At 36.4% G+C, this 27,715-nt stretch overlaps 1 protein-coding gene across 1 annotated transcript; it reads right to left on the bottom strand.

Moving 5' to 3' along the window:
- Positions 1-21,592: 21,592 nt before the first annotated feature.
- LOC115231438 lies at positions 21,593-23,448 on the bottom strand (the record flags this gene model as incomplete). The annotated part of the gene is made up of 2 exons (XM_036500084.1): positions 21,593-22,851; positions 22,888-23,448. Coding segments are annotated over 2 exons (1,719 nt in total), but the record flags the coding sequence as incomplete, so codon positions are not given.
- Between the last annotated feature and the right edge of the window lie 4,267 nt (positions 23,449-27,715).

Genomic DNA, 27,715 nt, shown 5'->3' with positions numbered 1-27,715 from the left:
TAAGTCTTTTGAGCCAATTTGTGCAGACTTTGTACAAGCAATTACGTACAGCATCAAAACTTTTATCATAAAGATGTTACATAAACTTAAATATAATGAAGAAAACAGTCTTTAAAAATGCTTTACAGCCGTTTCAATGATTCGGTGACTATTTATGATTTTATATTATATATTACGGCTTAGTAGAGTCGTTAGCACGCGGGGTGAAATTCTTAGCGATCTTTCTCTACTTTTACGTTCTGAGTTCAAATTCCGCCGAAGTCGACTTTGCCTTCCATCTTTTCGGGGTCGATAACTTAATTACCAGTCAAGAACTGGGGTCGATGTGATCGACGTACCTCCTACCTACACATTTCGGCCCTTGTGCCTATAACAGTAAGGATTATTATTATTATCATTATCATTATTATTAAGTTGATAGTATTTTGTTTTATCCCTATATTCAGCGTTTCCTCGAGCTGTGTTGCAGTGGTTCGTAAGTCTATTAAATACATCTTCGTTAAAGGATAAAAAGGTTAGTTGGAGGCTAATGTGGTTTTAATTGATCATGGATGGTTACTTTGGAAGTTAATAGACCTTAAATTAGAATTAGGTTTTCTGAAAGGTTCATGAATCCTGTTGTTAAATTAAAGTTAAAGTCTATGAGGTTTATAGAATTGTTGTCCTTCTCGACAGAGATAGAAAGACCATGCCTTTAGAAAAATTTGAACTTGTTCTGTTGGTTCTTCATCATTTGCCTGTTTTTTTTTTAGCTTAATCAAAGCTTTATCTTCGACTCGTTATTGAAGGACAGAATTGCTACCGAACCTTTCCTAGATAAAATAATCAGAAGTGATGAAAAGTGGTTTCTCTATAAAAATGTTGAACGAAAACACCAATAGTCAGCATCAATGAAAACGTAGAATGCATACCCGAGCAAGGACTACACTCGAAAACAGCTATAGTCTACGTTTAGCGAGATATGAAGGATGTTGTGTATCATGAAGTGTTAAACCAAAATAAAACATTTAATGTGGAGAAGTACTTTCGTGTTGTAGTTTATTGCGCAAAAATCTGCACGAACAGCGCCTGTCATTTGTCATTCATAAAAGGGGGATTCTTACACGATAATTCAAGACACATATTACCCCAATCTCTGAGGAAAAGATCATGATACTTAATATGGAAGTTTTGCCTCCTTATTGTAACTCTCCCCTGATCTTACTCCATCTGGCCATTATCTTTTCAGATAGTTTTAAAGTTATTTAGAGGAGAAACAATCTTCTAATAATTTAGAAAATGTTAAAAAATCTTATTACCAGTATCTTTGCTTCGAAACCTGAGGAATTTTAAGCCCAAGGGTTCGATAATTTGCTAAACAGATGAGATCATGTTATCAATAATGAGAAGGAAATATTATCTTTATTAAATATACCAGTTAAGAGCCAAGAAGCAAATATATCTTTCGCATCACGAAATGCGATAGGACTTTCTTTCCGACTGAATATGCATAAGGACACACACACACACACACTCACACGCACAAACGTACGCACGCATGTAAGCACACACGCACACACACACACACACACACACACACACGTCTGTACATTCGCCTTGCTCTTTATCTGATCTGAAATTATTTATGAACAATATAATTGATTTATAAATTATTTTTATCTCTTTGTTAACTTCTGAAATTTATTATCTGTTTTCGGAATACCTTTTTTTTCCAGATTCTTAGCAAATATAAAAAAAATTAATATATTTCTAGAATACTTTGCACCAAAGAACTTCGAAACATTGACACAAATCAGGTTCAGACTTTTGTAGTTGAACCTAAAGGAAATATTAATGAAGGAAAGAAATATGGAGCCTTCTAATTAGTTAATGCTTAATGACAATTGATAGGTTCTCCGTAAGATTTCTTTCTTTTAGAGAGACATTGAACCATCGAAAACATGAGATTTGCAATTATACATAGGTAGGTATGTATCTATGCCTGTGTATATATGTGTCTGTATTTGTATGTGTGTATGTGTGTATTATGGATATGAATAAATATATATACTGTCTATATGTATGCGTAAATGTTCATATATAAATGAGTATGCGTATACGTGTATATATACATACATTACATACATATATATATATATATATATATATAGTAATACTAAGTAATTAAGGGTTTAGCAACGATTTGCCTCACCACACACCGAATTTAGAAATAGCAGTCAAAGTGTTATGGCTATTCTTTCTACTTAAAAGGGAGATCCCAGTAAAACCACAGCACTTAAAAGGCAAACAACGCAGGCAAAAGAGAAAGAAATGACGACAATCATTCTATATTAAGTCACCTACGGACATACGTTTCGAAATTAAGTCATAGGAAAGCGTAAAAATTAAATAACTATGTCTCACCCAACTATTTATACATATATATATATATATATATATAATATATATATATATATATATATATATATATATATATATTATATATATACATTATAGGTATTAAAGCTGCAAAACCATCACAAAAATATCACAATAAACTGCTGTCAGAGTTTCACGTTCCCGTTCGTCAGACAGTTTATATTGAGAATCTATACTGGTACACACACACACACACACACACACACACACACACACACACACACACACACACACACACATATATATATATATATATATATATAAAGAGAGAGGGGAAACAGACAGACGGACAAATAGAAAGACAGATAGACAGACAGACAGACAGACAGATATATATATATAGAGAGAGAGATAGATAGATAGATAGATAGATAGATAGATAGATAGATAGATAGATAGATAGATAGATAGATAGATAGATAGATAAATAGATAGAAAGAAATTATATTTGCAGTGCTTAGACTCACTTTTGTCATCAGAATGTAGTTTGCACGAAGTCCTACAAAATGGAAAATATACTGGCTCTATCAATGGAGAGATTAATTTTACTGTAACTGTTAATTGAATATATGCATTCAATTAGGAAATTAAAAGCTCCAATTAACTATACTTCTTCACAGAGATTTAGCAATTAAATATTTTCTAATCTTATTGAACAGCTATAACTAACCTTAACATTCTTTCTATCAAAATATAACTTACCATTAGTTGTTCGATAGGGATATGCACATCAAGATAAATATTCAAGATGTCAGACGCTATCCATTTATAATATTTAACGAATTAGTGGACTTCAGATCAAACTGTATCACATTTTCTATTCATGTTTTAAGCTTGAAGATGTTTATGCAAAATCTGGTTTTATTTTAAATAATATTTTGGTAACCTATCCCTACAGTATATGGTCAACCTTTTCACATAACACTCTGATTTTTTTCTTGTATTAATAATCATTTCTTTCTATAAAATTATCTGAAGAATTGTTATATATCAGGATATATACTTGCCAAATATATCAAAATATATACTTGCCAAATAAACACACGCACTGTATATTTGTTCTTCACTCGTTTATTATTGTTCTTATTTTATCTTATGTCCATTGTACGAAAATCTTTCATCCACACCTGTAACCTCTTCAGCGAATCTTCCATCTCACGTGTCTCCCCCTGTTCTGTTTAATCCATTATATCTTTCTATGGTGTATATCCTTATCTGTGCATGTGTTGGCGTCTTTATCTCGGTGTGTGAATTATTATCGATAATCAGAAGATCTTGATTCGGAGTTTAGTAAGTTTGATAACTGGCCACACCAGATAAAAAACCACCGCTAAAAATATACGTACATAATTAGTTCGTTGAATGGTTGACCTTACAAATGAAATCTCCTCTAAACGTTATCTGAGTAATTGCCATTGGAACGGGGAAAAAGTGTTAACCAATGGTCCCTATAAAAACCGATATCTAATACTTTAAATTGTATACAAGTGTGACTAGAGTGTAATAATCTATAATCTCTCACATTTCATTGCCAGCATAAGATCCCTATACCAATGTTGTCCTAAGGCATAGTGAATATATTTCAACCGATTAGAAGTCGACAATGTAAAAATATGTAAAACTACATATATATAAAATAATTCTAATGATATGAAAAAAAATATATGAAGCATAGACCAAAAAACAGATGAAGGAAAATAAGCGAAACGAGTTAATAGTTAAACCAAGCGAAAATTAACGGAACGATGTTAAATAAAATTTTTCTCTCACAGAAATAAATATAAGGCGGCGAGCTGGCAGAATCGTTAGCACGCCGGGCGAAATGCTTAGCGGTATTTCGTCTGCTGTTATGTTCTGAGCTCAAATTCCACCGAGGTCGACTTTGCCTTTCATCCTTTCGGGGTCGATAAATTTAAGTACCAGTTATGCACTGGGGTCGATGTAATCGACTTAATCCCTTTGTATGTCGTTGTTCGTCCCCTCTGTGTTTAGCCCCTTGTGGGTAGTAAAGAAATAGGTATTTCGTCTGCCGTTATGTTCTGAGCTCAAATTCCACCGAGGTCGACTTTGCCTTTCATACTTTTGGGGTCGATTAATTAAGTACCAGTTACGCACTGGGGTTGATCTAATCGACTTAATCCGTTTGTCTGTCCTTGTTTGTCCTCTCTGTGTTTAGCCCCTGGTGGGTAGTAAAGAAATAGGTATTTTGTCTGCAGCTACGTTCTGAGTTCAAATTCCGCCGATTCGACTTTACCTTTCATCCTTTCTGGGTCGATTAAATAAGTACCAGTTACGTACTGGAGTCGATCTAATCGACTTGCTTCCTCCCCACAAATTTCATGCCTTGTGCCTAGAGAAGAAAAGGAAAATATCTCAGGAGCCGGGCCAACTGACAGGTGACCCAGGAGTAGACGAAATCTCAGCAGGTTGGATAATGTCCATCGTGGCTGTTGGCCATGCTTGTGAATCCAACCGGGGACGTTTAATAGCGTTTGCTTCGAATAGGACCCTATGAAGGAGGGGACTGAGGACTCTGTTCGCACCATCCTCCCAGTAAGAGCGTGCGGAGGTAATGTATGTATGGATGGATGGAGGCACAACTTATTCTGTTTCATTTAGTACTAAATAAATTGCACTTTTGCTTCTCCTCTCTTCAGTCAATGACAATAAACCTTATTTCCATTAGTTGATATGTGAGACCCTTGCATTTTAGTTCGTATTTACATAACTAATGTTTGTAATAAGTGTAAATGGTATATCTGCCTACTTCAACTATGGAAGGACAAAAGTAAAACATTTAAACAAAAGAGAAGATAAAACATGAAACATGGATATGATTACCAAACAACAGTAGGTTCCCACCACTGAGCGGAAGACAAAGATTACAGATTGTGCATGTCTGTCTGTCTGTCTGTCTGTCTGTCTGTCTGTCTATCTATCTATCTATCTATCTATCTATCTATCTATCTCTCTCTCTCTCTCTCTCTCTCTATATATATATATATATATATAATATAATTAAATACGTATTTATACATGCAATTCACAAAGGAATACACACATATGCATATATACGTGTTATATATATATATATATATACACACACACATATATATATACATATATATATTTATATATATATGTTATATATATATATATATATATATGTATATATATATATATATATATATATATATATATATTATATATATATATTATATAATATATATAATATATATATATATTATATATATATATATTGTGAAATATGTATATATGCATATATGTGTATTTATACATGAATATATATGCATGTATATGTATGCATATATATACACATACATATACTCACGCATATATATAACAATATGCATATATTTATATATGTGTGTATATATATATATATGTACATGTATACATACATATGTAACTACGTCAGAGTATATATATATATATATATAGTCACGCACACCCACATATATATCTATATACATTTATACTTACACATATACATATATGTGTGTGTGTGCCTGTGTATGTACATGCATATGTATGATTGTTTAGGTACATACACACACAAGTTTTAGGTGATTCTTGAAAGAAAATCTTCCGTATGCTACGCTACGGGTGTGGTTAACAGCAGACATAGATATCAATCATTGTTATTAATTGATTATCGATTACAACGCTGAGAGTGTCAGAGAGCTGACACAAGCATTGTTAAACAGCTGACAAATCCGCTCAAGAATCAAGTTTCAAATCACATATCCACGTCTACTAAACTGGCCTTGTTTGTCTTATTAGTGTTTGTATCACAACAGGTTTCAACGAAATACGATACATGTGTGATGAAGTGCTCGCGTTTAACCGCAGTATCGATGGATGCTTAGGAAATCCGCTCCGCAACAACGCGGTTCCCGGTTCGATTCCACTCTGCCTTGTTTCTTGAACGACAATTTTCATATATATATGTATATATATATATGTATATATATATATATATATATAATTGAGTAGTTGAATGAATTATCTTATTATGGATAATTCGGTTAACCGATACCTGGGTAGCAAATTCACGTCAGAAAAACACGGTTGAAGCTACATGCCTAGGGCAGAGATCACGTGCTATCGTGTGGAAATTTGTGTGTTTTTTTAAATACAAATAAATGAAAGAATGGAGTTGAACGACGAATTAACAAATTTATCATTATTACCCTATTTTTTTATGTTTAAATATATATATATATAAACGATGAATAGCCTTCGCGTAAACCACTGGTACGTTTTGTTCTCTTACTTTATTATCATCTTATAACCATCTCATAATAATGACCTTTATGACTCGTATTACTACCTCAGTCAATCTAAATGTATATATTTGTCACTACCTGTCATATATAGCCTTTTTCTATTTGCAATATGCATTTTCTTTGATTTTTCATAATTTACCCTTACATTTCCACGTGTATTTTATATTTTTTTTCGTAACATATTTCTACTACATATATATATATATATTTATTTTATAGAAGGAGCTTCTACAGGACTAGTACTGTTTCATTCAAATGAAATCTCAGGAAGCTTCCTGATGATTTCATTTGAATGAAACAGTACTAGTCCTGTAGAAGCTCCTTCTATAAAATAAATTAATTTACTCTGCAATGTATTGAGTACCTTCTTTACTGTGGTTAACCCCGACTCAACCGGGATCTACATATAAATATATATATATCTATATATATATAATATATATATATATATTACCTTTTAAAGGTGCGTGGCCTTGCGGTCAAGCTGTTGCACTTACGATCGCTAGATCGTGGGTTCGATTCCCTTATTGGACGGTGCTTTGTGTTCTTGAACAAAACACTTCATTTCTCGTTGCTGCATGCCCCCTTTCATTGAAGGAGGTATGTTGGCCCGTTCGCCTCGCCTCGCCTAGTGTGGTGGCGTTATTCGAATTCTAAAACAATGCAAAAACGCATTGTAACAACACTTAATAGCCTGGACGGTCACGTGATTACGTGATATATATATATATATATATTATATATATTCCTGAGCGTCCAATAATACTTTATTTGTTCCACGTCCTCGCGTTGGTGTGTTTTTTTGTGTTTTCTTGTTTGGATTAACTATATATATATATATATATATAATATATATATATATATATATATATATATATATAAATTAAAATAGGATAAATTCTTTATAATAATTCACTCCATAATAGCCCGTGGGCAATTATGAAGTGAATTTTAGGGCTTATAAATCTAATATTCTCCTATCCTTCCTTAATACCGGTTCCCATATGCTGTTCATATCTGCACTCAGTCTGCTTAGGAGGTTGCTGTGTCCTAGCATATGTGCTGCTTCTTTTAGTTTTCGTATCGATTTGAATAGATTTAAGTTTATAGACTGAATTATGGATTGAACACGATGAAACATTCACCTCCAGCATTTAGCATTTCCTTTTCAGTGGCCGGACCATGTACTATGACATTGTCAGATCCAGAATCAAACACAAACAGAATCAAACACACACAGAAACACACACACATGCATGTATGCATACACATATGGAAGCACATATGTGCAAAGCAGATTTGACTATCAAAGTTAGAGTGGAGTATAGTGTTCTATTGAAGATGAAAAAGTTTCACGTGTTGCTACTCAAAGTTTCACATAACAAGTTGATATGAGACAGAAGTGAATTGTCATATGTGTGTGTATGTGTGTGCTTGTGTGTGTAGTTGCAAAACGAGAGAGGAGTGAGTGAGAGAGAGAGTGTGTGAATGAGAGAGAAAGAGTGAAAGGGGAGAGAAACAGAGAAAGATGGAGAGACGGAGAGAGAGAGCAGTTGTGTGATGTTGCCCTTTCGGCTAGTGTAATATATTGTGTAGGTCTTTCTTATCAGGTATACAATTTGAAGCCATTTTACTCATAAAATTATACAGTTCCATTAGGAAAACAAAAGCAAAGCAACTTGTGACACCACCACCACTACCACCACCATCACCTCCTTCAACAACAACAACAGCAACAAGAGCAAACAACAGCCACAACAACAACGAAAAGACAAGTCTGACCAACAATACAAAAAGAAACACCCGCAATCAAACAGGTAAACAAACGCATGAAAAGCCGAAAGTTCAAGTGTGTGCAATACAGATCGATATAGACTTCACCTTAAGAGTAGACTTTGTGTGTGTCAGAAAGTGAAAGGAACCTTTACTTGAAGAATTTATCAATAATCATTTAAGACATATGTCTAAAATCCTCTTTATGATAATAACAGAACAGTTGAATTAATGGTAGAATCTATGCAAAGTTGGGAAGTAACAATAATATTCTTTTACTCTTTTACTCTCTTCTACTTGTTTCGGTCATTTGACTGTGGCCATGCTGGAGCACCAACTTTTTAGTCGAGCAAATCGACCCCAGGACTTATTCGTTGGAAGCCTAGTACTTATTCTATCAGTCTCTTTTGCCGAACCGCTAAGTTACGGGGATGTAAACACACCAGCATCGGTTTTCAAGCGAATTTTCGGGGGACAGACACACAAACATATACACACACATACATATATGTATGTATGTATGTATGTATGTATTTATGTATGTATGTATGAATGAATGTATGTATGTATGTATGTATGTATGTATGTTTGAAGGCGCATGGCTCAGTGGTTAGAGCGTCGAGCTTACGATCGTGAGGTTGTGAGCTCGAATCCCGGACCGGGCTGCGTGTTGTGTTCTTGAGCAAGACACTTTATTTCACGTTGCTTCAGTTAACTCAGCTGTAGAAATGAGTTGCGACGTCACAGGTGCCAAGCTGTATCGGCCCCTTTGCCTTTCCCTTGGATAACATCAGTGGCATGGAGAGGGGAAACTGGTATGCATGGGTGACTGCTGGTCTTCCACAAAATAAAAACAACCTTGCCCAGACTTGTGCCTCAGAGGGTAACTCTCTAGGTGCAAACCCATGGTCAGTGTCTGACCGAAGGGGGTCATATCATATATATCTATTATTATTATTATTATTATTGCTGCAAAAAATCGCCCTTACTCGTATGTATGTATGTATGTATGTATGTATGTATGTATGTACGTATGTATGTATCAAAGCGCATCAGTAATTCACCCGAAACTTTCGGCCCTTGAGTCACATTGCAACTGCTACAATTAAGAGCAATAATATTTACATTTACCATTTTTGTTTTACCGAATCTACACTCACGCAACTGCACACACACAAACCCCCCCCCCACATATATGTATACACACACACACACACACACACACACACATAACAGACATGTACAAAGAAGTACTGGCCAATATGCTGCCATTTAATACCAACAAGTACGACATTTTTTCTTGACATTTGTCTCATGTTTAAAATTAGCACCGTCCGTGTCTTTCGCGATGTTTCGTGAAGTTCCGTGTGCCGATCGTGTTCCATCTTGCTATATTGTTCAACCATCGCCATAGCCTCGTTCTCATTTCTTTCTCCTTTACTCTATACTTTTAGTCTCGCTTAGTGTCGGACATGTTATGTCTTGTCCTTTTATTTCCTGATTTATTTGTTTATTTATTTGTTTTATAATTGTTACAGTTTCAGTTTTTATTTGTTTATCGTCTTTCAGCCATTGTTGCTTAGTTCGTCATTCTTTTTATAATGGTTGCCGTTGGTTTTGTTATTTAGAGTGAGGCGAGAGATAATATTCTTTTGAAAAGAGGTATTTTTATTACATATGCTGTTGTTGTTATGGTAGCTGGTATTGTTGTGCATTAGTGGAGATGCTGTTTTTATCCACTGTGGTATTTAGTCTTTTACTTTAGTCACAAGTCCGTTCCGACAGACAGATTTATGGCAAAAGGTGTCCCAAACGTAACTATCCCAACAGAATTTCAAGGAATACGTCATTGAAAATGGCTCACAGTTTTTAAGTCCTTACAATGGGATTTATAAGAGAATTTTTTAGCTGGTAGATTGACTATATAAAGGCTCCTTATAGCAGACGGAGCGACTATATAAAGGGGTTTCTGTATCAAGCAGATTGACAATACAAAGGCGCCTTGTAGCAGGTAAATCGACTACATACAGGGCTTTTCTAGCAGGTAGATTGATAATATAAAGGCTCTTTCTTCAAAAGACCCTTCTAGAAAGTGTATTAAATATATAAAGGCCCCTTATTGCGGGGAGATTGATTATATTATGTCCCTTCAATAAAAGCCCCTTCCTTCTAGCAGATTGATTGCCCATATAAAGGGATTTTCTAGCAAGTAGATTCACGATATAAAACCCACTTCTAAAAAGGCCTCTTGTATCAGGTTGGTTGACTATATTAAGGCCCTATGTAGTAGGTAGATTAACTGTGTGAAGGTCCCTTCTATAAAGGTCTATATATATATAGGGTTGTTCTAGTGGGTAGATTGGTTATACAAAACTTCCTTCTTTGCCGGCCACTTCTAGCAGGTGGTTCCTATGAACACATCAAGGCAACTGCGACTAAAACCGTAATATATATCACCACCGGCTCAACTATTAATTTCCTGGTTGCAGCAGTGGATCAATAGAGCTTCCTTTATATGTAGGTTGTCTCTCTAAGGTCTCTATCTCCTTGGTGGTGTTGTCTTCTTCTTGTTCTTGTTCTTGTTCTTGTTCTTGTTCTTGTTCTTCTTCTTCTTCTTCTTCTTCTTCTTCTTCTTCTTCTTCTTCTTCTTCTTCTTCTTCTTCTTCTTCTTCTTCTTCTTCTTCTTCTTCTTCTTCTTCTTCTTCTTCTTCTTCTTCCAATCAGGACTCACGCTATTAGCCAATAAGAATAATCTCTAATTCAAGCCTACTCCATGCTATTAAGAATGCGTGTGGCAACTTGAAGATCCACCCACCACACGCGATAGACTGGCGGTTGCACGGGGGCGAAAGCTACGTTGTTATCCTCATTTCATAAACGGTGGTCTTTAACGGGTGGAGAGCTGAACCATACTGGGGTACAGAGGATTCGCAATCTAGACTAGGCTCTGAAAGTTTACCACACCATAGTGGGTTACACCATGGTTCCTCTGCTTTGTGGCAGAAGTAGGAAGAAAGAGTAAGAGAAAGTTGTGGTGAAAGAGTACAGCGGGGTTCACCCCGCTCCGCCGAAGCCTCGTGGAGCTTAGATGTTTTACTCAATAAACACTCATAATGCCCGGTCTGGGAATCGAAACCGCGTTCTTACGACCACAAGTCCGCTGCCCTAAGCCACCGTTTACGGAATGAGGATAACAACGTAGCTTTCGCGCCCATGCAACCGCCAGTCTATCGTGTGTGGTGGGTGGCTCTTCAAGTTGCCACACGCATTCTTAGAAGCTTAGAGTAGGCTCGAATTAGAGATTATTCTTTGTGGCTAATGGCGTGGAGTGCTGATTGGAAGAAGAAGAAGAAGAAGACGAGGAGAAGAGAAGAAGAAGAAGAAGAAGAAGAAGAAGAAGAGAAGAAGAGAAGAGAAGAGAAGACAAGACAGGACGACAAGAAGAGAAAAAGAAAGAAGAAGAGAAGAAGAGAGAAGAAGAGAAGAAGAAGGAGAAGAAAGAAGAGAAGCAAGAAGAAAAGAAGAAGAGAAAAAGAGAAGAAGAAGAAGAAGAAGAAGAAGAAAACAACAGCTGGATGTTTGTTTACACCAACGCTTGGAGGGTCAATTACACCAACATTTGGAGAGTGACTGATACTACCATTAACATAATGCTGAGGAATTTGAATAGGTTAACGGAACCTGCATAGATGGACATTTCGCAGACTGTTTTTCTTCTGAGGATGGGCCTTTACGCCTGAAATATAAAGGTTTTGTGAAACTCTTCACATTGTCAGAGCCTCTCATATTTTCCCTTTTTTGCCCGTCTTTGATATTACAATGCTTAAAGTGAGCCACAGCGCTCCTGTATATGATAATGTTACAGTTTGCTTTATAGTAGTTTCTAGATCATTGCTGTTTGTTGTTGTAGAACCCATCTGGAAGGACCGTGTCCATTCTCGTGTGACAGACTGAATCGGTTGCTAGAGTTATCTCCTGCTCCACGTTTACCGATGCTTTGAGTAGAATATATTCCCTTGCAAGTCTTTTGGCGAATTTTTCAATTTATGCATGATTTCCCTCACTTCACTGGAATGTAGTCTCTGAAAAAGTTTAAGGTCGCTGACCTTTTTACCCTGTCAAATCCTTAAGAAAAGAGATGGATGCAGCACAATGGAATATTTTCCTTTGTAGTCAGATGCGATGTCAGGGAATATATGAAAAGCAGTGAAGACATCGGCTATTTTCGTTGATTATCCTTAGAAATTTCCTACGTGTGTAAACAGATGCACTTATCTCTAAAATGGCTGTCTACATAATTGTAGATAGACATCACGAAAATATAAACAATTTGTCAGTCCAAGCAAAAGCTTGAGTACTGCTTAATTAACAAGTGATTTACTCTTTTTATGTGAGTTCATTTATTCTTGTGGTGGTAGGGGTGGAGAATCGCCCTGTGATAGATCTTCATCTTTTACAGTAGAAATACGAGGCTAATCTACTTAACTCTTGGAAAATTGGAATTAAATGCGAGACCATAGAAGTCATTGTAGAATCGCAAGAAACGAAATAAATGTATTAGCTATTCAACCCCAAGTCTCAGTCATCATATTTGTTTTCTCTATGCTTTTGTTGTTTTTATTTATCTATTTATCTATTTATTTATTTACTCTTTTACTCTTTTACTTGCTTCAGTCATTTGACTGCGGCCATGCTGGAGCGCCGCCTTTAGTCGAGCAAATCGACCCCAGGACTTATTCTTTGTAAGCCTAGTACTTATTCTATCGGTCTCTTTTGCCGAACCGCTAAGTTACGGGGGACACCAGCATCGGTTGTCAAGCGATGCTGGGAGGATAAACACAGACGCACAAACATATACACACACATATATACATATATACGTCGGGCTTCTTTCAGTTTCTGCTCACCAATTCCACTCACAATGCTTTGGTCGGCCCGAGGCTATAGTAGAAGACACTTGCCCAAGATGCCACGCAGAGGGTCTGAACCCGGAACCATGTGGTTCGTAAGCAAGCTACTTACCACACAGCCACTCCCACACCTTGCCTATTTATTTATTTATTTGCATAAATTGCAGTAAGTGGGAGCAGTGACGTTGATCATTTAAATAGTAATCGTAAAAGTCGGAGGAAAACGAAGGGTTGAGTGTCACATAGGAGACTGCACTTAAAATCGGATGAGTATATTGTGAGTACCTGAGCGAAGGTGGAGTGAGACCTGCCAACTCCGTATAACAGGGGTCACAGTGATAACGAAGCAAAACGAGGAGACAGCACATTTGAGGGGTAGGGTTCCTTGTGAGCTGATGAAAGACTCCAGACTAAAATAGCTTTTCTTTTACATTATTGTCGCAACACTGTGCAAATAATGAGTAAGATGAGTCAATTTAGAGACTTTTAGAGAGAGAGAGCAAAACTGCTTATATGATGGTTGCACAGAAAAAGATCTGGGCTCTAAAACACATACTGCGTAATTCGATGCTAATTATTACCTGTCGCGGTAAATCACCGACTGAGGGAACTTCCAGCTGGGTACTGTATTTACTAATAAGCCCCTAATTCTGTATACAACGTTTTCTCTTTATTTGGCCCATCTGACTATCATCTGTTCCTCAACATGAAAACACACTTGACTGGGAGTCAGTATCCTAGTGAGTATGATAATATCATATCTGGGTATGGACATTTCAGCTGACGCTTGTACATATATATCGTATTCGATACTACATTATAGATACTTAAAGGTGCATAGATATATTGTTATATTATTCATATGATATATAACATACACATACCTATATGTATATACATATATATATTATATATATATATATATTATATATATATATTATATATATATTATTTATACTTTATTTAAAAGCAGCAGAAATTTAACAAAAGCTGTTACTCAGAGTTTCACGTCCCGTTCGTCGGACAGTTTTTGGTATTGAGTACTCTTTTCCACCTTGTTTCACATTTATGTGTTTACTCCAGTATATATATATATATATATATATATATATATATATATAGATATATATACATATATATAATATATTTATATATATATATATGGTATATATATATATATATATAATATATATATATATATATATATATATATATTATATATATATATATACATATAGAATATAATACGAATCTATATTAAAACGTCACTTAGCGGTTCGGCAAAAGAGACCGATAGAATAAGTACTGGGCTTACAAAGAATAAGTCCCGGGGTCGATTTGCTAGACTAAAGGCGGTGCTCCAGCATGGCCGCAGTCAAATGACTGAAACAAGTAAAAGAGTAAAAGAGTAAAAGAGTATATATATGATATTTTATATATAATATGGTTATATATTTTATATGAAATATGGATATATATACACACACATAATATACACTTATATACACAATGTACTATGTGGTTTATATATGCACGCTTAGTCACAATGGATGTTTCATCCCTCGAATCCTGCTAGGTAAGTAAGATAAGCGAAATGTCACATCTTAATCTTTCACATGAAATTAAATAGAACACGACGTCATATCCGATAAGAAAATATTCAGCCATTTTCCTATTCCTATCTACCTCTCTCCCCCTCTCTCTCTATCTCTCTGTATATATATATATCTGCTAAAATATAAGACTCTGCCTCGGTGTCAAGCTAATCTCCATCTATATCACTTCTAGTAAAATGTAATCACTTTTATGAAATTAGAAACTGCACGCTATTTGGGCAGAGATAATGCAGCTTAGATACGAAAGGAAAGGTGACGGGAATGTAGAGAATATCTCTATAGAATAACAGTAGATTATATAGACAAAGTTTGATGGTAAAGTCTGAATATATCTGCGTTGTATTTTAGGAAAATTCCACAAGAAATGTTCTGTAGTAAGTACTGTGTTTCTAAAATACCAGAATATAGTATCGGGCTTTCAGTTATTACTTTGAAATGTAATTCTTTCAATTAAAAGCACAAGGTCTGAAATTTGCCGGTAAGGGCTAATCAATTACATCGGCCCAATTGTTCAGCTGGTACTTATTTTGTCGACCCCGAAATGATGCAGGCTTAATTCGACCTCGACTGAATTTGAAGCCATCCATGTATGTATGCATGTTTGTATTTACTTATTTACACATTTACTTGTTTCAGTCATTTGACTGCGACCATGCTGCAGCACCACTCTTTAGTCGAGCAAATCGACCCGAGGACTTATTCTTTGGAAGACTAGTACTTATTCTATCGCTCTCTTTTTGCCCAACCGCCAAGTTACGGGGACGTAAACACACCAGCATTGGTTGCTAAGCAATGTTGGAGGACAAACACAGACACACAAACATATACACACATACATACATATATACATATATACGACGGGCTTCTTTCAGTTTCCGTCTACCAAATCCACTCGCAAGGCTTTGGTCGGCCCGAGGCTATAATAGAAGACACTTGCTCAATGTGCCTCGCAGTGGGACTGAACCTGGAACCATGTGGTTGGTTAGCAAGCTACTTACCTCACAGCCACTCCTGCGCCTGTTTATTGCATTTAACCTTCTCTCCTCTGTTCCTGTCGAAATTGTAAACTGTTCATGTAATGACTCTGACCCACCTTATCTAATGCCCCATGGTAAATAAGACAAATCCTTCTCCCCTCTTACTCCTCCTTCTGTATGTATTTTTTCTCCCCCACCTTCTCCTCCTCAATTCTTATTGTTGTCGTCGCTGCTGTTGTTGTTGTTGCTGTTGTTGTTGTTGTTGATGTTGTTGTTAAGCAACAAGACGGGTAAGGGTGATTAGGTAATGGTCTAGGGCTTTGGGGCGGGAGACCCCAGACCTTGGGGGAAAAAAAACTTGGGAATCTTGTTGTAGTCGAGGGCTCTTCGTTGACGCCCGACACCACTGGGAAGTGGCCCTCGAAGTCGCTGGAAATGGAGATATCCAGGTCCAAATTCTGCTGCTCCTGTTGTACTACTACTACTACTACTACTACTACTACTACTACTACTACTATACTACTACTACTACTACTACTACTTCTACTACCACTATCACTTTTCGACTTGACCCACAGTGGCCTTATTTCTGGTAGAATCTATGTAGGTAGCGGGTTACTCCAAAATATCTCAATAATCTATCAAGACCTTAAAACCCTCCTGGTAATCTGTCCTGTTCCTAAAAAGCAAAACCTTCTGCAGAAGTTCTACAGGACATTCCATTTCAATTTCCTTCAACCGTTTATCCATTTCATTGCTCACAGTTCCCACTGTACCAATTATTACAGACACACCCTTTACATATTCCATTTTTTCAAATTCTCGTAATTTGAAATTCTAAAAGATAGTAATATTTAAAAATTTTCCTCTTCTTTCTTCACGATCCTGGAATAAAATGGACGTGATGGATCAATCAGGGAGCAAATTAGTCATTCCTTCTCTATTATTGTTGTATCTGGTTTTGCTATTGTCTAGTTTTTTATCCGATTGCATTAAAAAAAAATCCCATAGAATCTTGCAATTTCCCGATTCAAGAACTCTTTTTATCCGATGATTATACCCATTTCTGACAAAAATCTCGTGCAAAACTTTCAGAACATGGTCATGCCTCTATTTCTTATGTTATAATTATTGTTATCATTGCCTTTGCACAGCTTCTAACGCTGGAGATGTAATACGGTGCCAGCTGTTCTCTGCCAGTGAACTAAGGTAACATCTCATATTTTTAAGCACTTCTGAAGTATTTCGAGCGGTTCCAAGCAGTGCTGTTTTCTGCAACTGCGCCACCCCTATTGCAGCCCCTTATTATTATTATTATATTATTATTATTAGATTATTATTATTATATTATATTATTATATTATTTTTATTATTATTATTATTATTTAATTATTATTCCATTCATCATCATCATATCATCATCATCTATCATCATCATCATCATAATTATTATTAGTCAGTAGTTATATTTTAATAGCGTGCATTCACTTCACTACGAGCGCAGCTCTGTGTGCCTTGGGTATGTGCTGTGATTTGTTGTGGTGCTCTTATTTTCACTGTATTGAAAGTGTTTTTCGTAAGATGTATACGGTGCCTAGTAGTGCTATTTTCTGTATGTTAGTCTTGGGGATTTTGTTATGTATTCGTCTGAATATTTTTATCATACCTAATGCGCCTATTATGATAGGAATTATAATGTTATTATTATTATTATTATTATTATTATTATTATTATTATTATTATTATTATTATTATTATTATTATTATTATTATTATTATTATCATCATCATCATCATCATCATCATCATCATTATTATAATGCTAGTGCATGCTAATTTAGTCAGCAGGTATTTTATCTTGAGGTTTAGTGACAACAAGTCTCCTGGGTCTGAGAGTAAAGCAAGAGGATAAAAGAGTGAGGAGAAACACTTTACTCTCAGACCCAGATCTCATCAGCTTCTTCCAGCATCCACCAATAAACCGAGGAATGTTATCTGGTGTAGGATTCTTAGCTCTCGTAGTCCTAATAATCTTGGATTTTCTAGCCACTCCATTACCTTCACCGCTCCTGTAGTGATCCCTTTGGTGTAAACATAGAGAAAGAGTTAATAGGCAGAAACGTTAGAGATGTCGATAAAATGTTTTGTTGAGTGCAGTTAAAGTACTTTAGCTTCTTATTTAAGATGTCAACTTTGTCTTTGGCATTTCTGGGGACGATGAAACCAAACCTTAATTAATGGTAATCATTGTAATCGACCAACCTATTCCTCCATACTTTCCGGATTTCAACCTAAGTTTAAAAGAATTCTTGCTAATATTTTTCTTATTACAACAATTATTTAAAAGGCGGCGAGCTGGCAGAGACGTTAGCACGCCGGGCGAAATGCTAAGCGGTATTTCGTCTGCCGCTACGTTTCGAGTTCAAATTCCGCCGAGGTCGACTTTGCCTTCCATCCTTTCGGAGTCGATAAATTAAGTACCAGTTACGCACTGGGGTCGATATAATCGACTTAATCCCTTTGTCTTTTCTTGTTTGTCCCCTCTGTGTTTAGCCCCTTGTGGGTAGTAAAGAAATAGGTATTTCGTCTGACTTCAAATTCCGCCGAGGTCGACTTTGCTTTTAATCCTTTCTTGGGTCAATAAACTAAGTACGAGACAAGCACTGAGGGCCAATGTAATCAACTAGTTCCTCCCACAAAATTTGAAGCCTTATGCCTTTAGTAGAAAGGATTATTACTATGATTTTAAAAGTGTTGCTTGAGCGTTGGCCGCACTTCTTCCAACGATTTACTTTCTGAGTTCAAATACTGTCGAAGTCAACTTCCCTTTCCAGCCTTTCTGGTCGAAAGACATGCACCAGTCGAGCACTGGCATCCATGTAATTGACTTACCCCGCTCCCTGAAATTGTTGGATTTCTGCTAAAATTAGAAAGCGTTCTTATTACTGTCATAACAAAGGCAATCGTCGTGAGCTGGTGGTGTCGTTAGCATGTCGTACAGAGTTGTATCATCTCTGGCTCTTTACTTACTAAGTTTGAATTCCGACGAGGCCAACATTGCATATCCTTCAGGAGGGTCAATAAAATTATGTAGCAACTGAAACAAGAGTCGCTATAATCGACGTTCGTACTCTCCTAAAGTTGTTGGCCCTGGGCCAACATTTGAAACAGTTATTATTATTATTATTATTATTATTATTATTATTATTATTATTATTATTATTATTATCATTATTATTATTATTGATATTATATTATTATTATTATTATTATTATTATTATTATTATTATTGAGTGAGCGAGCAGAGCATGCCATCAAAGTGACACTGGGGTAAAATATACGAAGCCCAGTATACCCATCATGACTACCCGTCTGATAAGGGTACACCAGGCACATGCATCACAACCATATGTGCGCGACATGGTGATCTCATATCAAGATAAGCAGCACATGACCTTGCAGGTGGAGCCCAGTTAGAATTTTCTTCAGATCGAGTAACCCATCCCGCTCAAAAGGTCCCTGAATAAGGGTTGTTTAAGGACGTTGAACGAACCACCCATGTTTCCAGAGGTGAATTATTCAAACCCCAAAGAATCCTTCTCAACACATGGCTATGATGCTCCCCCACTACTTCTGCTCGTGATCAGAGATGCACATATCGTCAGCCACTAAGGGACATGCTCAACTGGTTAAGGTCAAACAGCTGACAAGCAAATCTGTGGTATTGAGCAGAATATTTGCTGTAGCCCATCTTTTATACCAAGACAAAACAATGTACATGATAACACTTCCAATCAGTTAAGATCAGAAGCCATGAGAGCCACTGCCTGGTACTGCATCAGGGCATTATTACTGCATCAGGGCATTATTATTATTATTATTATTATTATTATTATTATTATTATTATTATTATTATTATTATTATTATCATCATAAGGACGGTGAGCTAGCAGAATCATTATCGCGCCGGATAACATGTTTAGCGGCATATCGACCGTTTTTCCGTTCTGAGTTCAAATATTATATTATTATTATTATTATTATTATTATTATTATTATCATAAGGACGGTGAGCTAGCAGAATCATTATCGCGCCGGATAACATGTTTAGCGGCATATCGACCGTTTTTCCGTTCTGAGTTCAAAATTCCGCAGAGGTTGTCCTTGTCTTTCATCCTTTCGGGGTCGCTGAAATAAGTACCTGTTGTGCGTCGGGGTCGATGTAATCGACTTTCCCACAGCACTCGAAATTGCTGGTCTTGTGTCAAAATTTGAAACCATTACTATGATAACCGTGGAGGCACATGGCCTTGTGGTTAGAGTAGCGGACTCGCGGTCGAGGGATCGCGGGTTCGAATCTCAGACCGGGTGGTGTGTGTGTTTATGAGCGAAACACCTAAGCTCCACGCGGCTCCTGCAGAAGGTAATGGCGAACTTCTACTGGCTCTTTTGCCAGAACTTTCTCTCACTCTTTTCTCCTGCATCTTGCAGCTCACCTGCGACGGACTGGCGTCCCGTCCACGTGGGGAACCTATACGCCAAGCAAACCGGGAAACCGGCCCTTATGAGCCAGTCGTGGCTCGAGAAGGGACAAAACAAAACAAAAAAATTATAACAATAACCATGATTCCAAAGAATATTGTTGTGTCTGAAATAACAAAGTTTCAAAGAATATAAAGTTTGCTTCTCCTTGTTTTTTTTTTGTTTTTTTTTGTTCAATATTTGCTTTTATTATTGTTTATATTTTGTTAATAATAACTTATTTATTTTTTATGCGAAATAAAATATGGCGCATAACTACAGATCGGAAAATATGAATAAGGAAAAAAAATTGCCAGGCATAACACTCATCATCACCACCATCATCATCATTATCATCATCCTCAAAAAGAACAATAATCATATCATTATCCTTATCGTCATATCCATCGTCATCACCATTTATCAGCATCTTTATCATAAACACTATAAACACCACCATCATCGCCTCATCGCTATAGTCATCGCCCTAACCATTATCATCATCATCAATATCAATAACAATAACAACAACAACAACAACAACAACAACAAAAGATACAACAGAAAATAAAAAGTTTATTAGGAATTTTCTTTAAAAACTGAAACCATTTTTCTTGCTTCTTTTCGAGTTAATTGTTCTGTTATGAATATTGTTTCACAGTTTCTCGATTTATTTTCAAAGTATTATTATTATTATTATCATTATCATTATCATTATTATTATTATTATTATTTCTCTTTCCAATTCACTGTTGCATTCTTTTTAGTTCCTTGCTGTTTAAATTTAAAACGATATTTCGATATTTGTACATATATATATATATATAATTTTTTTTTTTGCTTTATAATTTCATTTTATTTTTCATTTTGTACATTATGATATTCGTGTATATATATATATATATATATATATATATATAAAGTCAAGTTGTTATCCATTATGCATCACGTATTTCTTTTGAGAAAAAAACAAACAAACACAAAACCCAATAACTATTGAGAAAGATCGATGATAGTGATGCTGCGTCCTGCATTGTTTTCATTGCTGTTGTTCGTTTCTGTTCAATTTCTTTTGTGTTGTTTAAATTTCCGCTTTTGTGTCGTCGTGTTTTATTATTTTTTGAATTATTTTCCTTTACTCATTGTTGTCATGGCGTTTGTTGGTCTATTCCATTCGAAGAAGGCATTTACTCTTCTTGTCAGCATGATACAAACATTCTGTTAGTCTTGCCAGTAAACCGGTTTGTGCTGTTTCAAATCTCCGCCTGATCAGACCAGATCCAATAGAATCGAAATTTCTTTTAATCAAACCTGATCCAACGGAATCTAGCTGTCTTTTGATAAGCCCGGACCCAACAGAGTCCAGATTCCTTCGTATTAACCCAGAGCCGACAGTGTCAAAATTCCTTCGAATAAGACCAGATCCAACGGAGTCTAGCTGCCTTTTGATGAGCCCAGAACCGACAGAGTCCAAATTCTTTTTAATTAGTCCAGATCCAACAGAATCCAAATTTCTTCGAATTAATCCGGAGCCGACAGAATCTAAATTCTTTTTAATTAGTCCAGACCCAATAGTATCGAAATTTCTTCGAATTAATCCAGAGCCAACAGAATCCAAGTTCTTTTTAATAAGTCCAGATCCAACAGTATCGAAATTTCTACGAATTAATCCGGAGCCGACCGAGTCCAAATTCTTTTTAATTAGTCCAGATCCAACAGAATCCAAATTTCTACGAATTAATCCGGAACCGACAGAATCCAAGTTCTTTTTAATTAGTCCAGATCCAACAGAATCCAAATTTCTACGAATTAGTCCAGATCCAACAGTATCGAAACTTCTTCGAATTAATCCGGAACCGACGGAATCCAAATTCTTTTTGATAAGACCAGAACCAACAGTGTCGAAATTTCTTCGAATTAATCCAGAACCGACAGAGTCCAAATTCTTTTTAATTAATCCAGATCCAACAGAATCCAAATTTCTTCGAATTAATCCAGAGCCAACAGAATCCAAATTTCTACGAATTAATCCAGAGCCAACAGAATCCAAATTTCTACGAATTAATCCAGAGCCAACAGAATCCAAATTTCTTCGAATTAATCCAGAACCGACGGAATCCAAATTCTTTTTGATAAGACCAGAACCAACAGTGTCGAAATTTCTACGAATTAATCCAGAGCCAACAGAATCCAAATTCTTTTTTATGAGCCCAGATCCAACAGAATCTAAATTTCTGCGAATTAATCCAGAGCCAACAGAATCCAAATTCTTTTTAATAAGTCCAGACCCAATAGTATCGAAATTTCTTCGAATTAATCCAGAACCGACAGAGTCCAAATTCTTTTTAATTAGTCCAGATCCAACAGAATCCAAATTTCTGCGAATTAATCCAGAACCGACGGAATCTAAATTCTTTTTAATAAGTCCAGACCCAATTGTATCAAAATTTCTTCGAATTAATCCAGAGCCGACAGAATCTAAATTCTTTTTAATAAGTCCAGAACCAATTGTATCGAAATTTCTACGAATTAATCCGGAGCCGACAGAGTCCAAATTCTTTTTTATGAGCCCAGACCCAACTGAATCCAGCTGTCTTTTGATTAGACCAGCTCCTACAGAATCTAACTGTCGTTTAAGAGCATCTTCTTCAATATTGTCTAATGGTATTTCTTCAAACTCACTTCCATCTTCAAAGTTTCTCTTGATCAATCCAGAACCAACAGAATCCAGTTGTCGCTTGATCAGTCCCGACCCGACCGAATCCAGCTGCCTTTTAATAAGTCCAGACCCAACTGAGTCTAATTGTCTTTTAATTAATCCAGAGCCGACTGAATCCAAATTTCTTTTAATAAGGCCGGAACCAACTGAGTCCAGATTCCTCTTTTCTTCGCATAATACATTTGAGATAAATCTGAAATAAAAATAAGAAAAGAGTAATTAAAATAAATTTTACACAAAGCAAAACTAAAGTAAAGTAACTGCATGAAAATTTAAACAATCTTGTAAAAACAAATAATAAACAGACATGAAAAACAATGAACCTGTGTTTGTGTAGACGCCGTTAACAATTTCATTTTGTCACTGCGAGATAATCTTAGGCGTGGTTAGGGTGTCAGCATCATGATCTTAAGATTGTGGTTTCGATTCCTGGACCGGGTGATGCGATGTGTTTTTGAGCAAAACATTTCATTTCACATTGCTCCAGTTCACTAAGCTGGCAAAAATGTGTGACGCTGCGATGGACTGGCGTCCCGTCCAGCTGGGGAACAGATACGCCATAGAAACCGGGAAACTGGGCCCGTGAGCCTGGCTAGGTTTTAAAAGGGCGCATTTATTTTTCACTTTCCGTAGTCACACGTTGTACTAATTTGTAATATTAAAAATATAAAAGAGCTGTAACTCAAAAAGTACAGCCTTGCCACACTCTGTGACTCGCTTATTCTAACTTTGAATGGCATTAATGGTTAACGTGTCACCCACTTACACGTCAATACAGGAACAGGTAATTAAGTAAAACAATTAAACTTTTTGTCATATCAGAGATCACCAAAGCCACCACCAAAGTGCCTACCATATACGCACACACACATATTATTATTATTAATATTTATTATTATTATTATTATTATTATTATTATTATTATTATTATAAATCTCTGAACGAGGTATAAACAGTAGCTGCACAACAATGTGAAGTATATTTGCCATTTAAATGTGGCTAACCACTAAGGGTGGATGCTACTGTAGCTTGTAGCCCCAGGAAGACACCTCCTCCAGCTGGCTATTGATACACTTTCTGCGCCCTATCAGTATTTGCAAGAGGAAGCCTTCCTTCCCATCGTTGACCTGACGTCAATAGCCAGTGCTTTACAGGTACTTTATTTTGTCGACCCCGACAAGATGAAAAAAAACAACAAAAAACAAAAAGCAAAAACAAAAGTTGACCTAGGCAGGATGCGATGCTATAACGAATCTCCCCCCCCCCGACCATCAGCACTTAAAATTGCTCCTTTTCTATGATTCTAATATACGCAAAAATTCGCCGTATGAGCCAGCAGATTAGACTATGCCTTAACCCTGGTACTTTAGATTATTGGCCTTAAAAAACGATGTTGGTCTCTTCAGGATTTGAAGTCAGATCGTAAAAAACGAGAACAAATGCCGCTAAGCATCGTATCTGAGACTTGCTAATGGTACTGTCAGCTTGTCGTAGGACAGTGATTCTCAACCATCGTTTTGCCTAGGAATCGCTTCGATCCATATTTTATTCGACTGGACCCTCCCCACCACCATAGCCATTCGATGTTTAAGAAAGTCACATTATATAATAAGGAGAGTACAGGAGGTAGTCGAAAAGCTAGCATCTATAATGGCTGAAGCGGGAAGACCAAAAATGGCTTGAAAGTCATAACATGCCGGCAGGAAATTAACACCACTAAGTGAGACAGGCTAACACTGAATTAGCTTCGTTGATTGACAGGTGATGGTCTCGTTTAGAGAATGCGTGGGCTAAGACTACGCGCCTTCATTGATCAGTTAAAGTTGAGACAGTGTCACGTGACAACTTGCTAGGGCTGCCTGCTGGAGCCTTGCAGCAGGTATTTAAAAGGAAATTTGACAAGACAGTCCATCGCCTGCTGACACTTTTTGACGCCACATCGAAGAGGCCAAGGAACAGAAGAAAGAAGACATGCACCCAACACCAGAGCTGAAGACACCTCCGAAAGGTGTGGGGGGGGAGGCAAGCCATGTCAAAACGGTAGAGGAGTAGGGGCCGAAACTGGACATGGTTCCTCCTGATGATGTCTTGAGCTCACTGGATCCTATAAAGGAGCTGTTGTGGTAGCAGACCACGAAACACGGTTGAAATTCCTTGTAATTAAAATATTAGGAATTGTATTAAAAAAAGATTGTTAAAATATTTTGTGTATCGTAGAAGTATAACCGATTTGTTACACATAAATTTTAGCAAAAACCTAAGGGTTGCGAACAATTTTCATGGACATTACCCAGCACATATTCAAGCTCCCCGTTCTTTAATAATTTATAAAACGAAGTAATACAACACGTCAAACAAAACAATAAAAATGATGTACATTTCAAACCAATTGTCTAAAAAAATCGAATCGATCAGAAATAAACAATTTCTAAAATGTCAAATAAGTTTCTCTATCAGAAAAAAAAAAAACGCCAGTTGCTATAAACAGAATATATCTGCCGTTTACAAGCAATTTCCTTACGCAAGAAATTCTATAATTTCTATCATTTTCGTTCTAATGTAGGATTGAATATAAATTCAATATCGAGGTTGTAAATCATATATATATATATATATATGTATATATATATATATAGATAGATATATCAACTGAGAAGCTCTGACGCGGAAGAAACATTATGACACAAGCGACAAAAATTAACAAATAATTGGTTTTTGTTATTGCATTTAATGTGCTTTGTGTTTCTTTTGAATATATAAGTTTTTGTATTCTTTTTCTATATCTTCAAATAAATACATACTATTGCATATACTGTACACTCCTCGGTTATATAATCATATATATATATATATATATATATATATTCATATATACATCTATTGCATATATTTATGTGTATATATACATATATATAAATATATATATATGTGTATGTATGTATGTACAATACGCATAAATATACATATATATATGTAACTATATATTTGTGCAGTAAGAAGTTTGCTTTCCAGGCATGTGGTCCCGGGTTCAATTCCACTGAGTGGCACCTAGCGCAAGTGACTTCTACTATAGCCTCGAGGCAACCAAAGGCTTTTGAGAGGATCTGGTAGACGGAACCTGAACGAAGTATGTGTATATATAATATATATATATATATATGTGCGTGCGTGTGTGTGTGTGTGTGTGTGTGTGTGTGTGCGTGTGTGTGTGTGTGCGTGTGTGTGTGTGTGCGGTGTGTGTGAGTTTTCTGTCTGTTTGTGCACTTAGTATACGTTTTTTCCGTTCACCTGTATATTTATTATACGTTTTTTTATTATTAGAAGCTATAGTAGAAGCCACTTTCCGAAAGTACCATGTAGTTGGATTGAACCTGGAACTATGTGGTTGGAAAGCAAGCTTCTTACCACACAGCCACACACATATATACATATGTGTGTGTGTTTGTGTGTGTGTGTGTGTGTGTGTGTGTGTGTGTGGTGTGTGTGGTGTGCGTGTGTGTGTGTGTGTGTGCGTGTGTGTGTGTGTGCGGTGTGTGTGAGTTTTCTGTCTGTTTGTGCACTTAGTATACGTTTTTTCCGTTCACCTGTATATTTATTATACGTTTTTTTTTTTATTAGAAGCTATAGTAGAAGCCACTTTCCGAAAGTACCATGTAGTTGGATTGAACCTGGAACTATGTGGTTGGAAAGCAAGCTTCTTACCACACAGCCACACACATATATACATATGTGTGTGTGTTTGTGTGTGTGTGTGTGTCTGTGTCTGTGTGTATGTATAAATATTTATATACGTGTACATATTCATATCTATCTAACTATATATATATTTATACACCCGTCACATGGATTGATAATCCTAGTATTGGTTCAACGACCACATAGAAATAAATAACACGGGACCTCAGAAATTCCAGATTGGCGTTCGGCGTGCTGGGTGACCACTGAAAGTGAGGCACCACTCAGCTTTCGTCAAAGTATGTCTCTCGGAGACGGGTCACACCGATACACAAGCGGATATGCATTGAATGGCATGGGGGCATTTTGGGAGTCTTCTGCTTACGCTTGTGATTATGGTGCTTTAAAACCTCTCAGACTGTGACCCATATGGTAACTGTAAATCTTGCTCTGGCTTGTCTGTATATCATGTGAATAGCGTGGTGAGGATCTGTGAGGTTGCACGATCGCCGGCGGGGCAACTTCACGACGCCTGGTCGGGTGGATGGGTATTGCGACAAGCATGGAAACCGCGGGAAAGTGCCCGATTGAAGCCGACTGCAAATACAATAACCTTATGTACGGTCGCTGCTTATATTTTGCATGGAAAATGGTCAGAAATGGCCTTCCTTGGTCATACACACACACACACACACATTAAAACCCTTCTCAAGTCATATACATCCATAATACCGGTTTCCTAGCGTCCGTGATGTTTAATTTTTTTCTATCGGAAAGGGACGCCAGTCCATT

Source organism: Octopus sinensis, unplaced genomic scaffold (assembly GCF_006345805.1).
Source record: "Octopus sinensis unplaced genomic scaffold, ASM634580v1 Contig18499, whole genome shotgun sequence".
Classification (NCBI taxonomy): domain Eukaryota; kingdom Metazoa; phylum Mollusca; class Cephalopoda; order Octopoda; family Octopodidae; genus Octopus; species Octopus sinensis.
The sequence above is the reverse complement of the archived record's forward strand: the minus strand, read 5'-3'. Positions and strand labels throughout refer to the sequence as shown.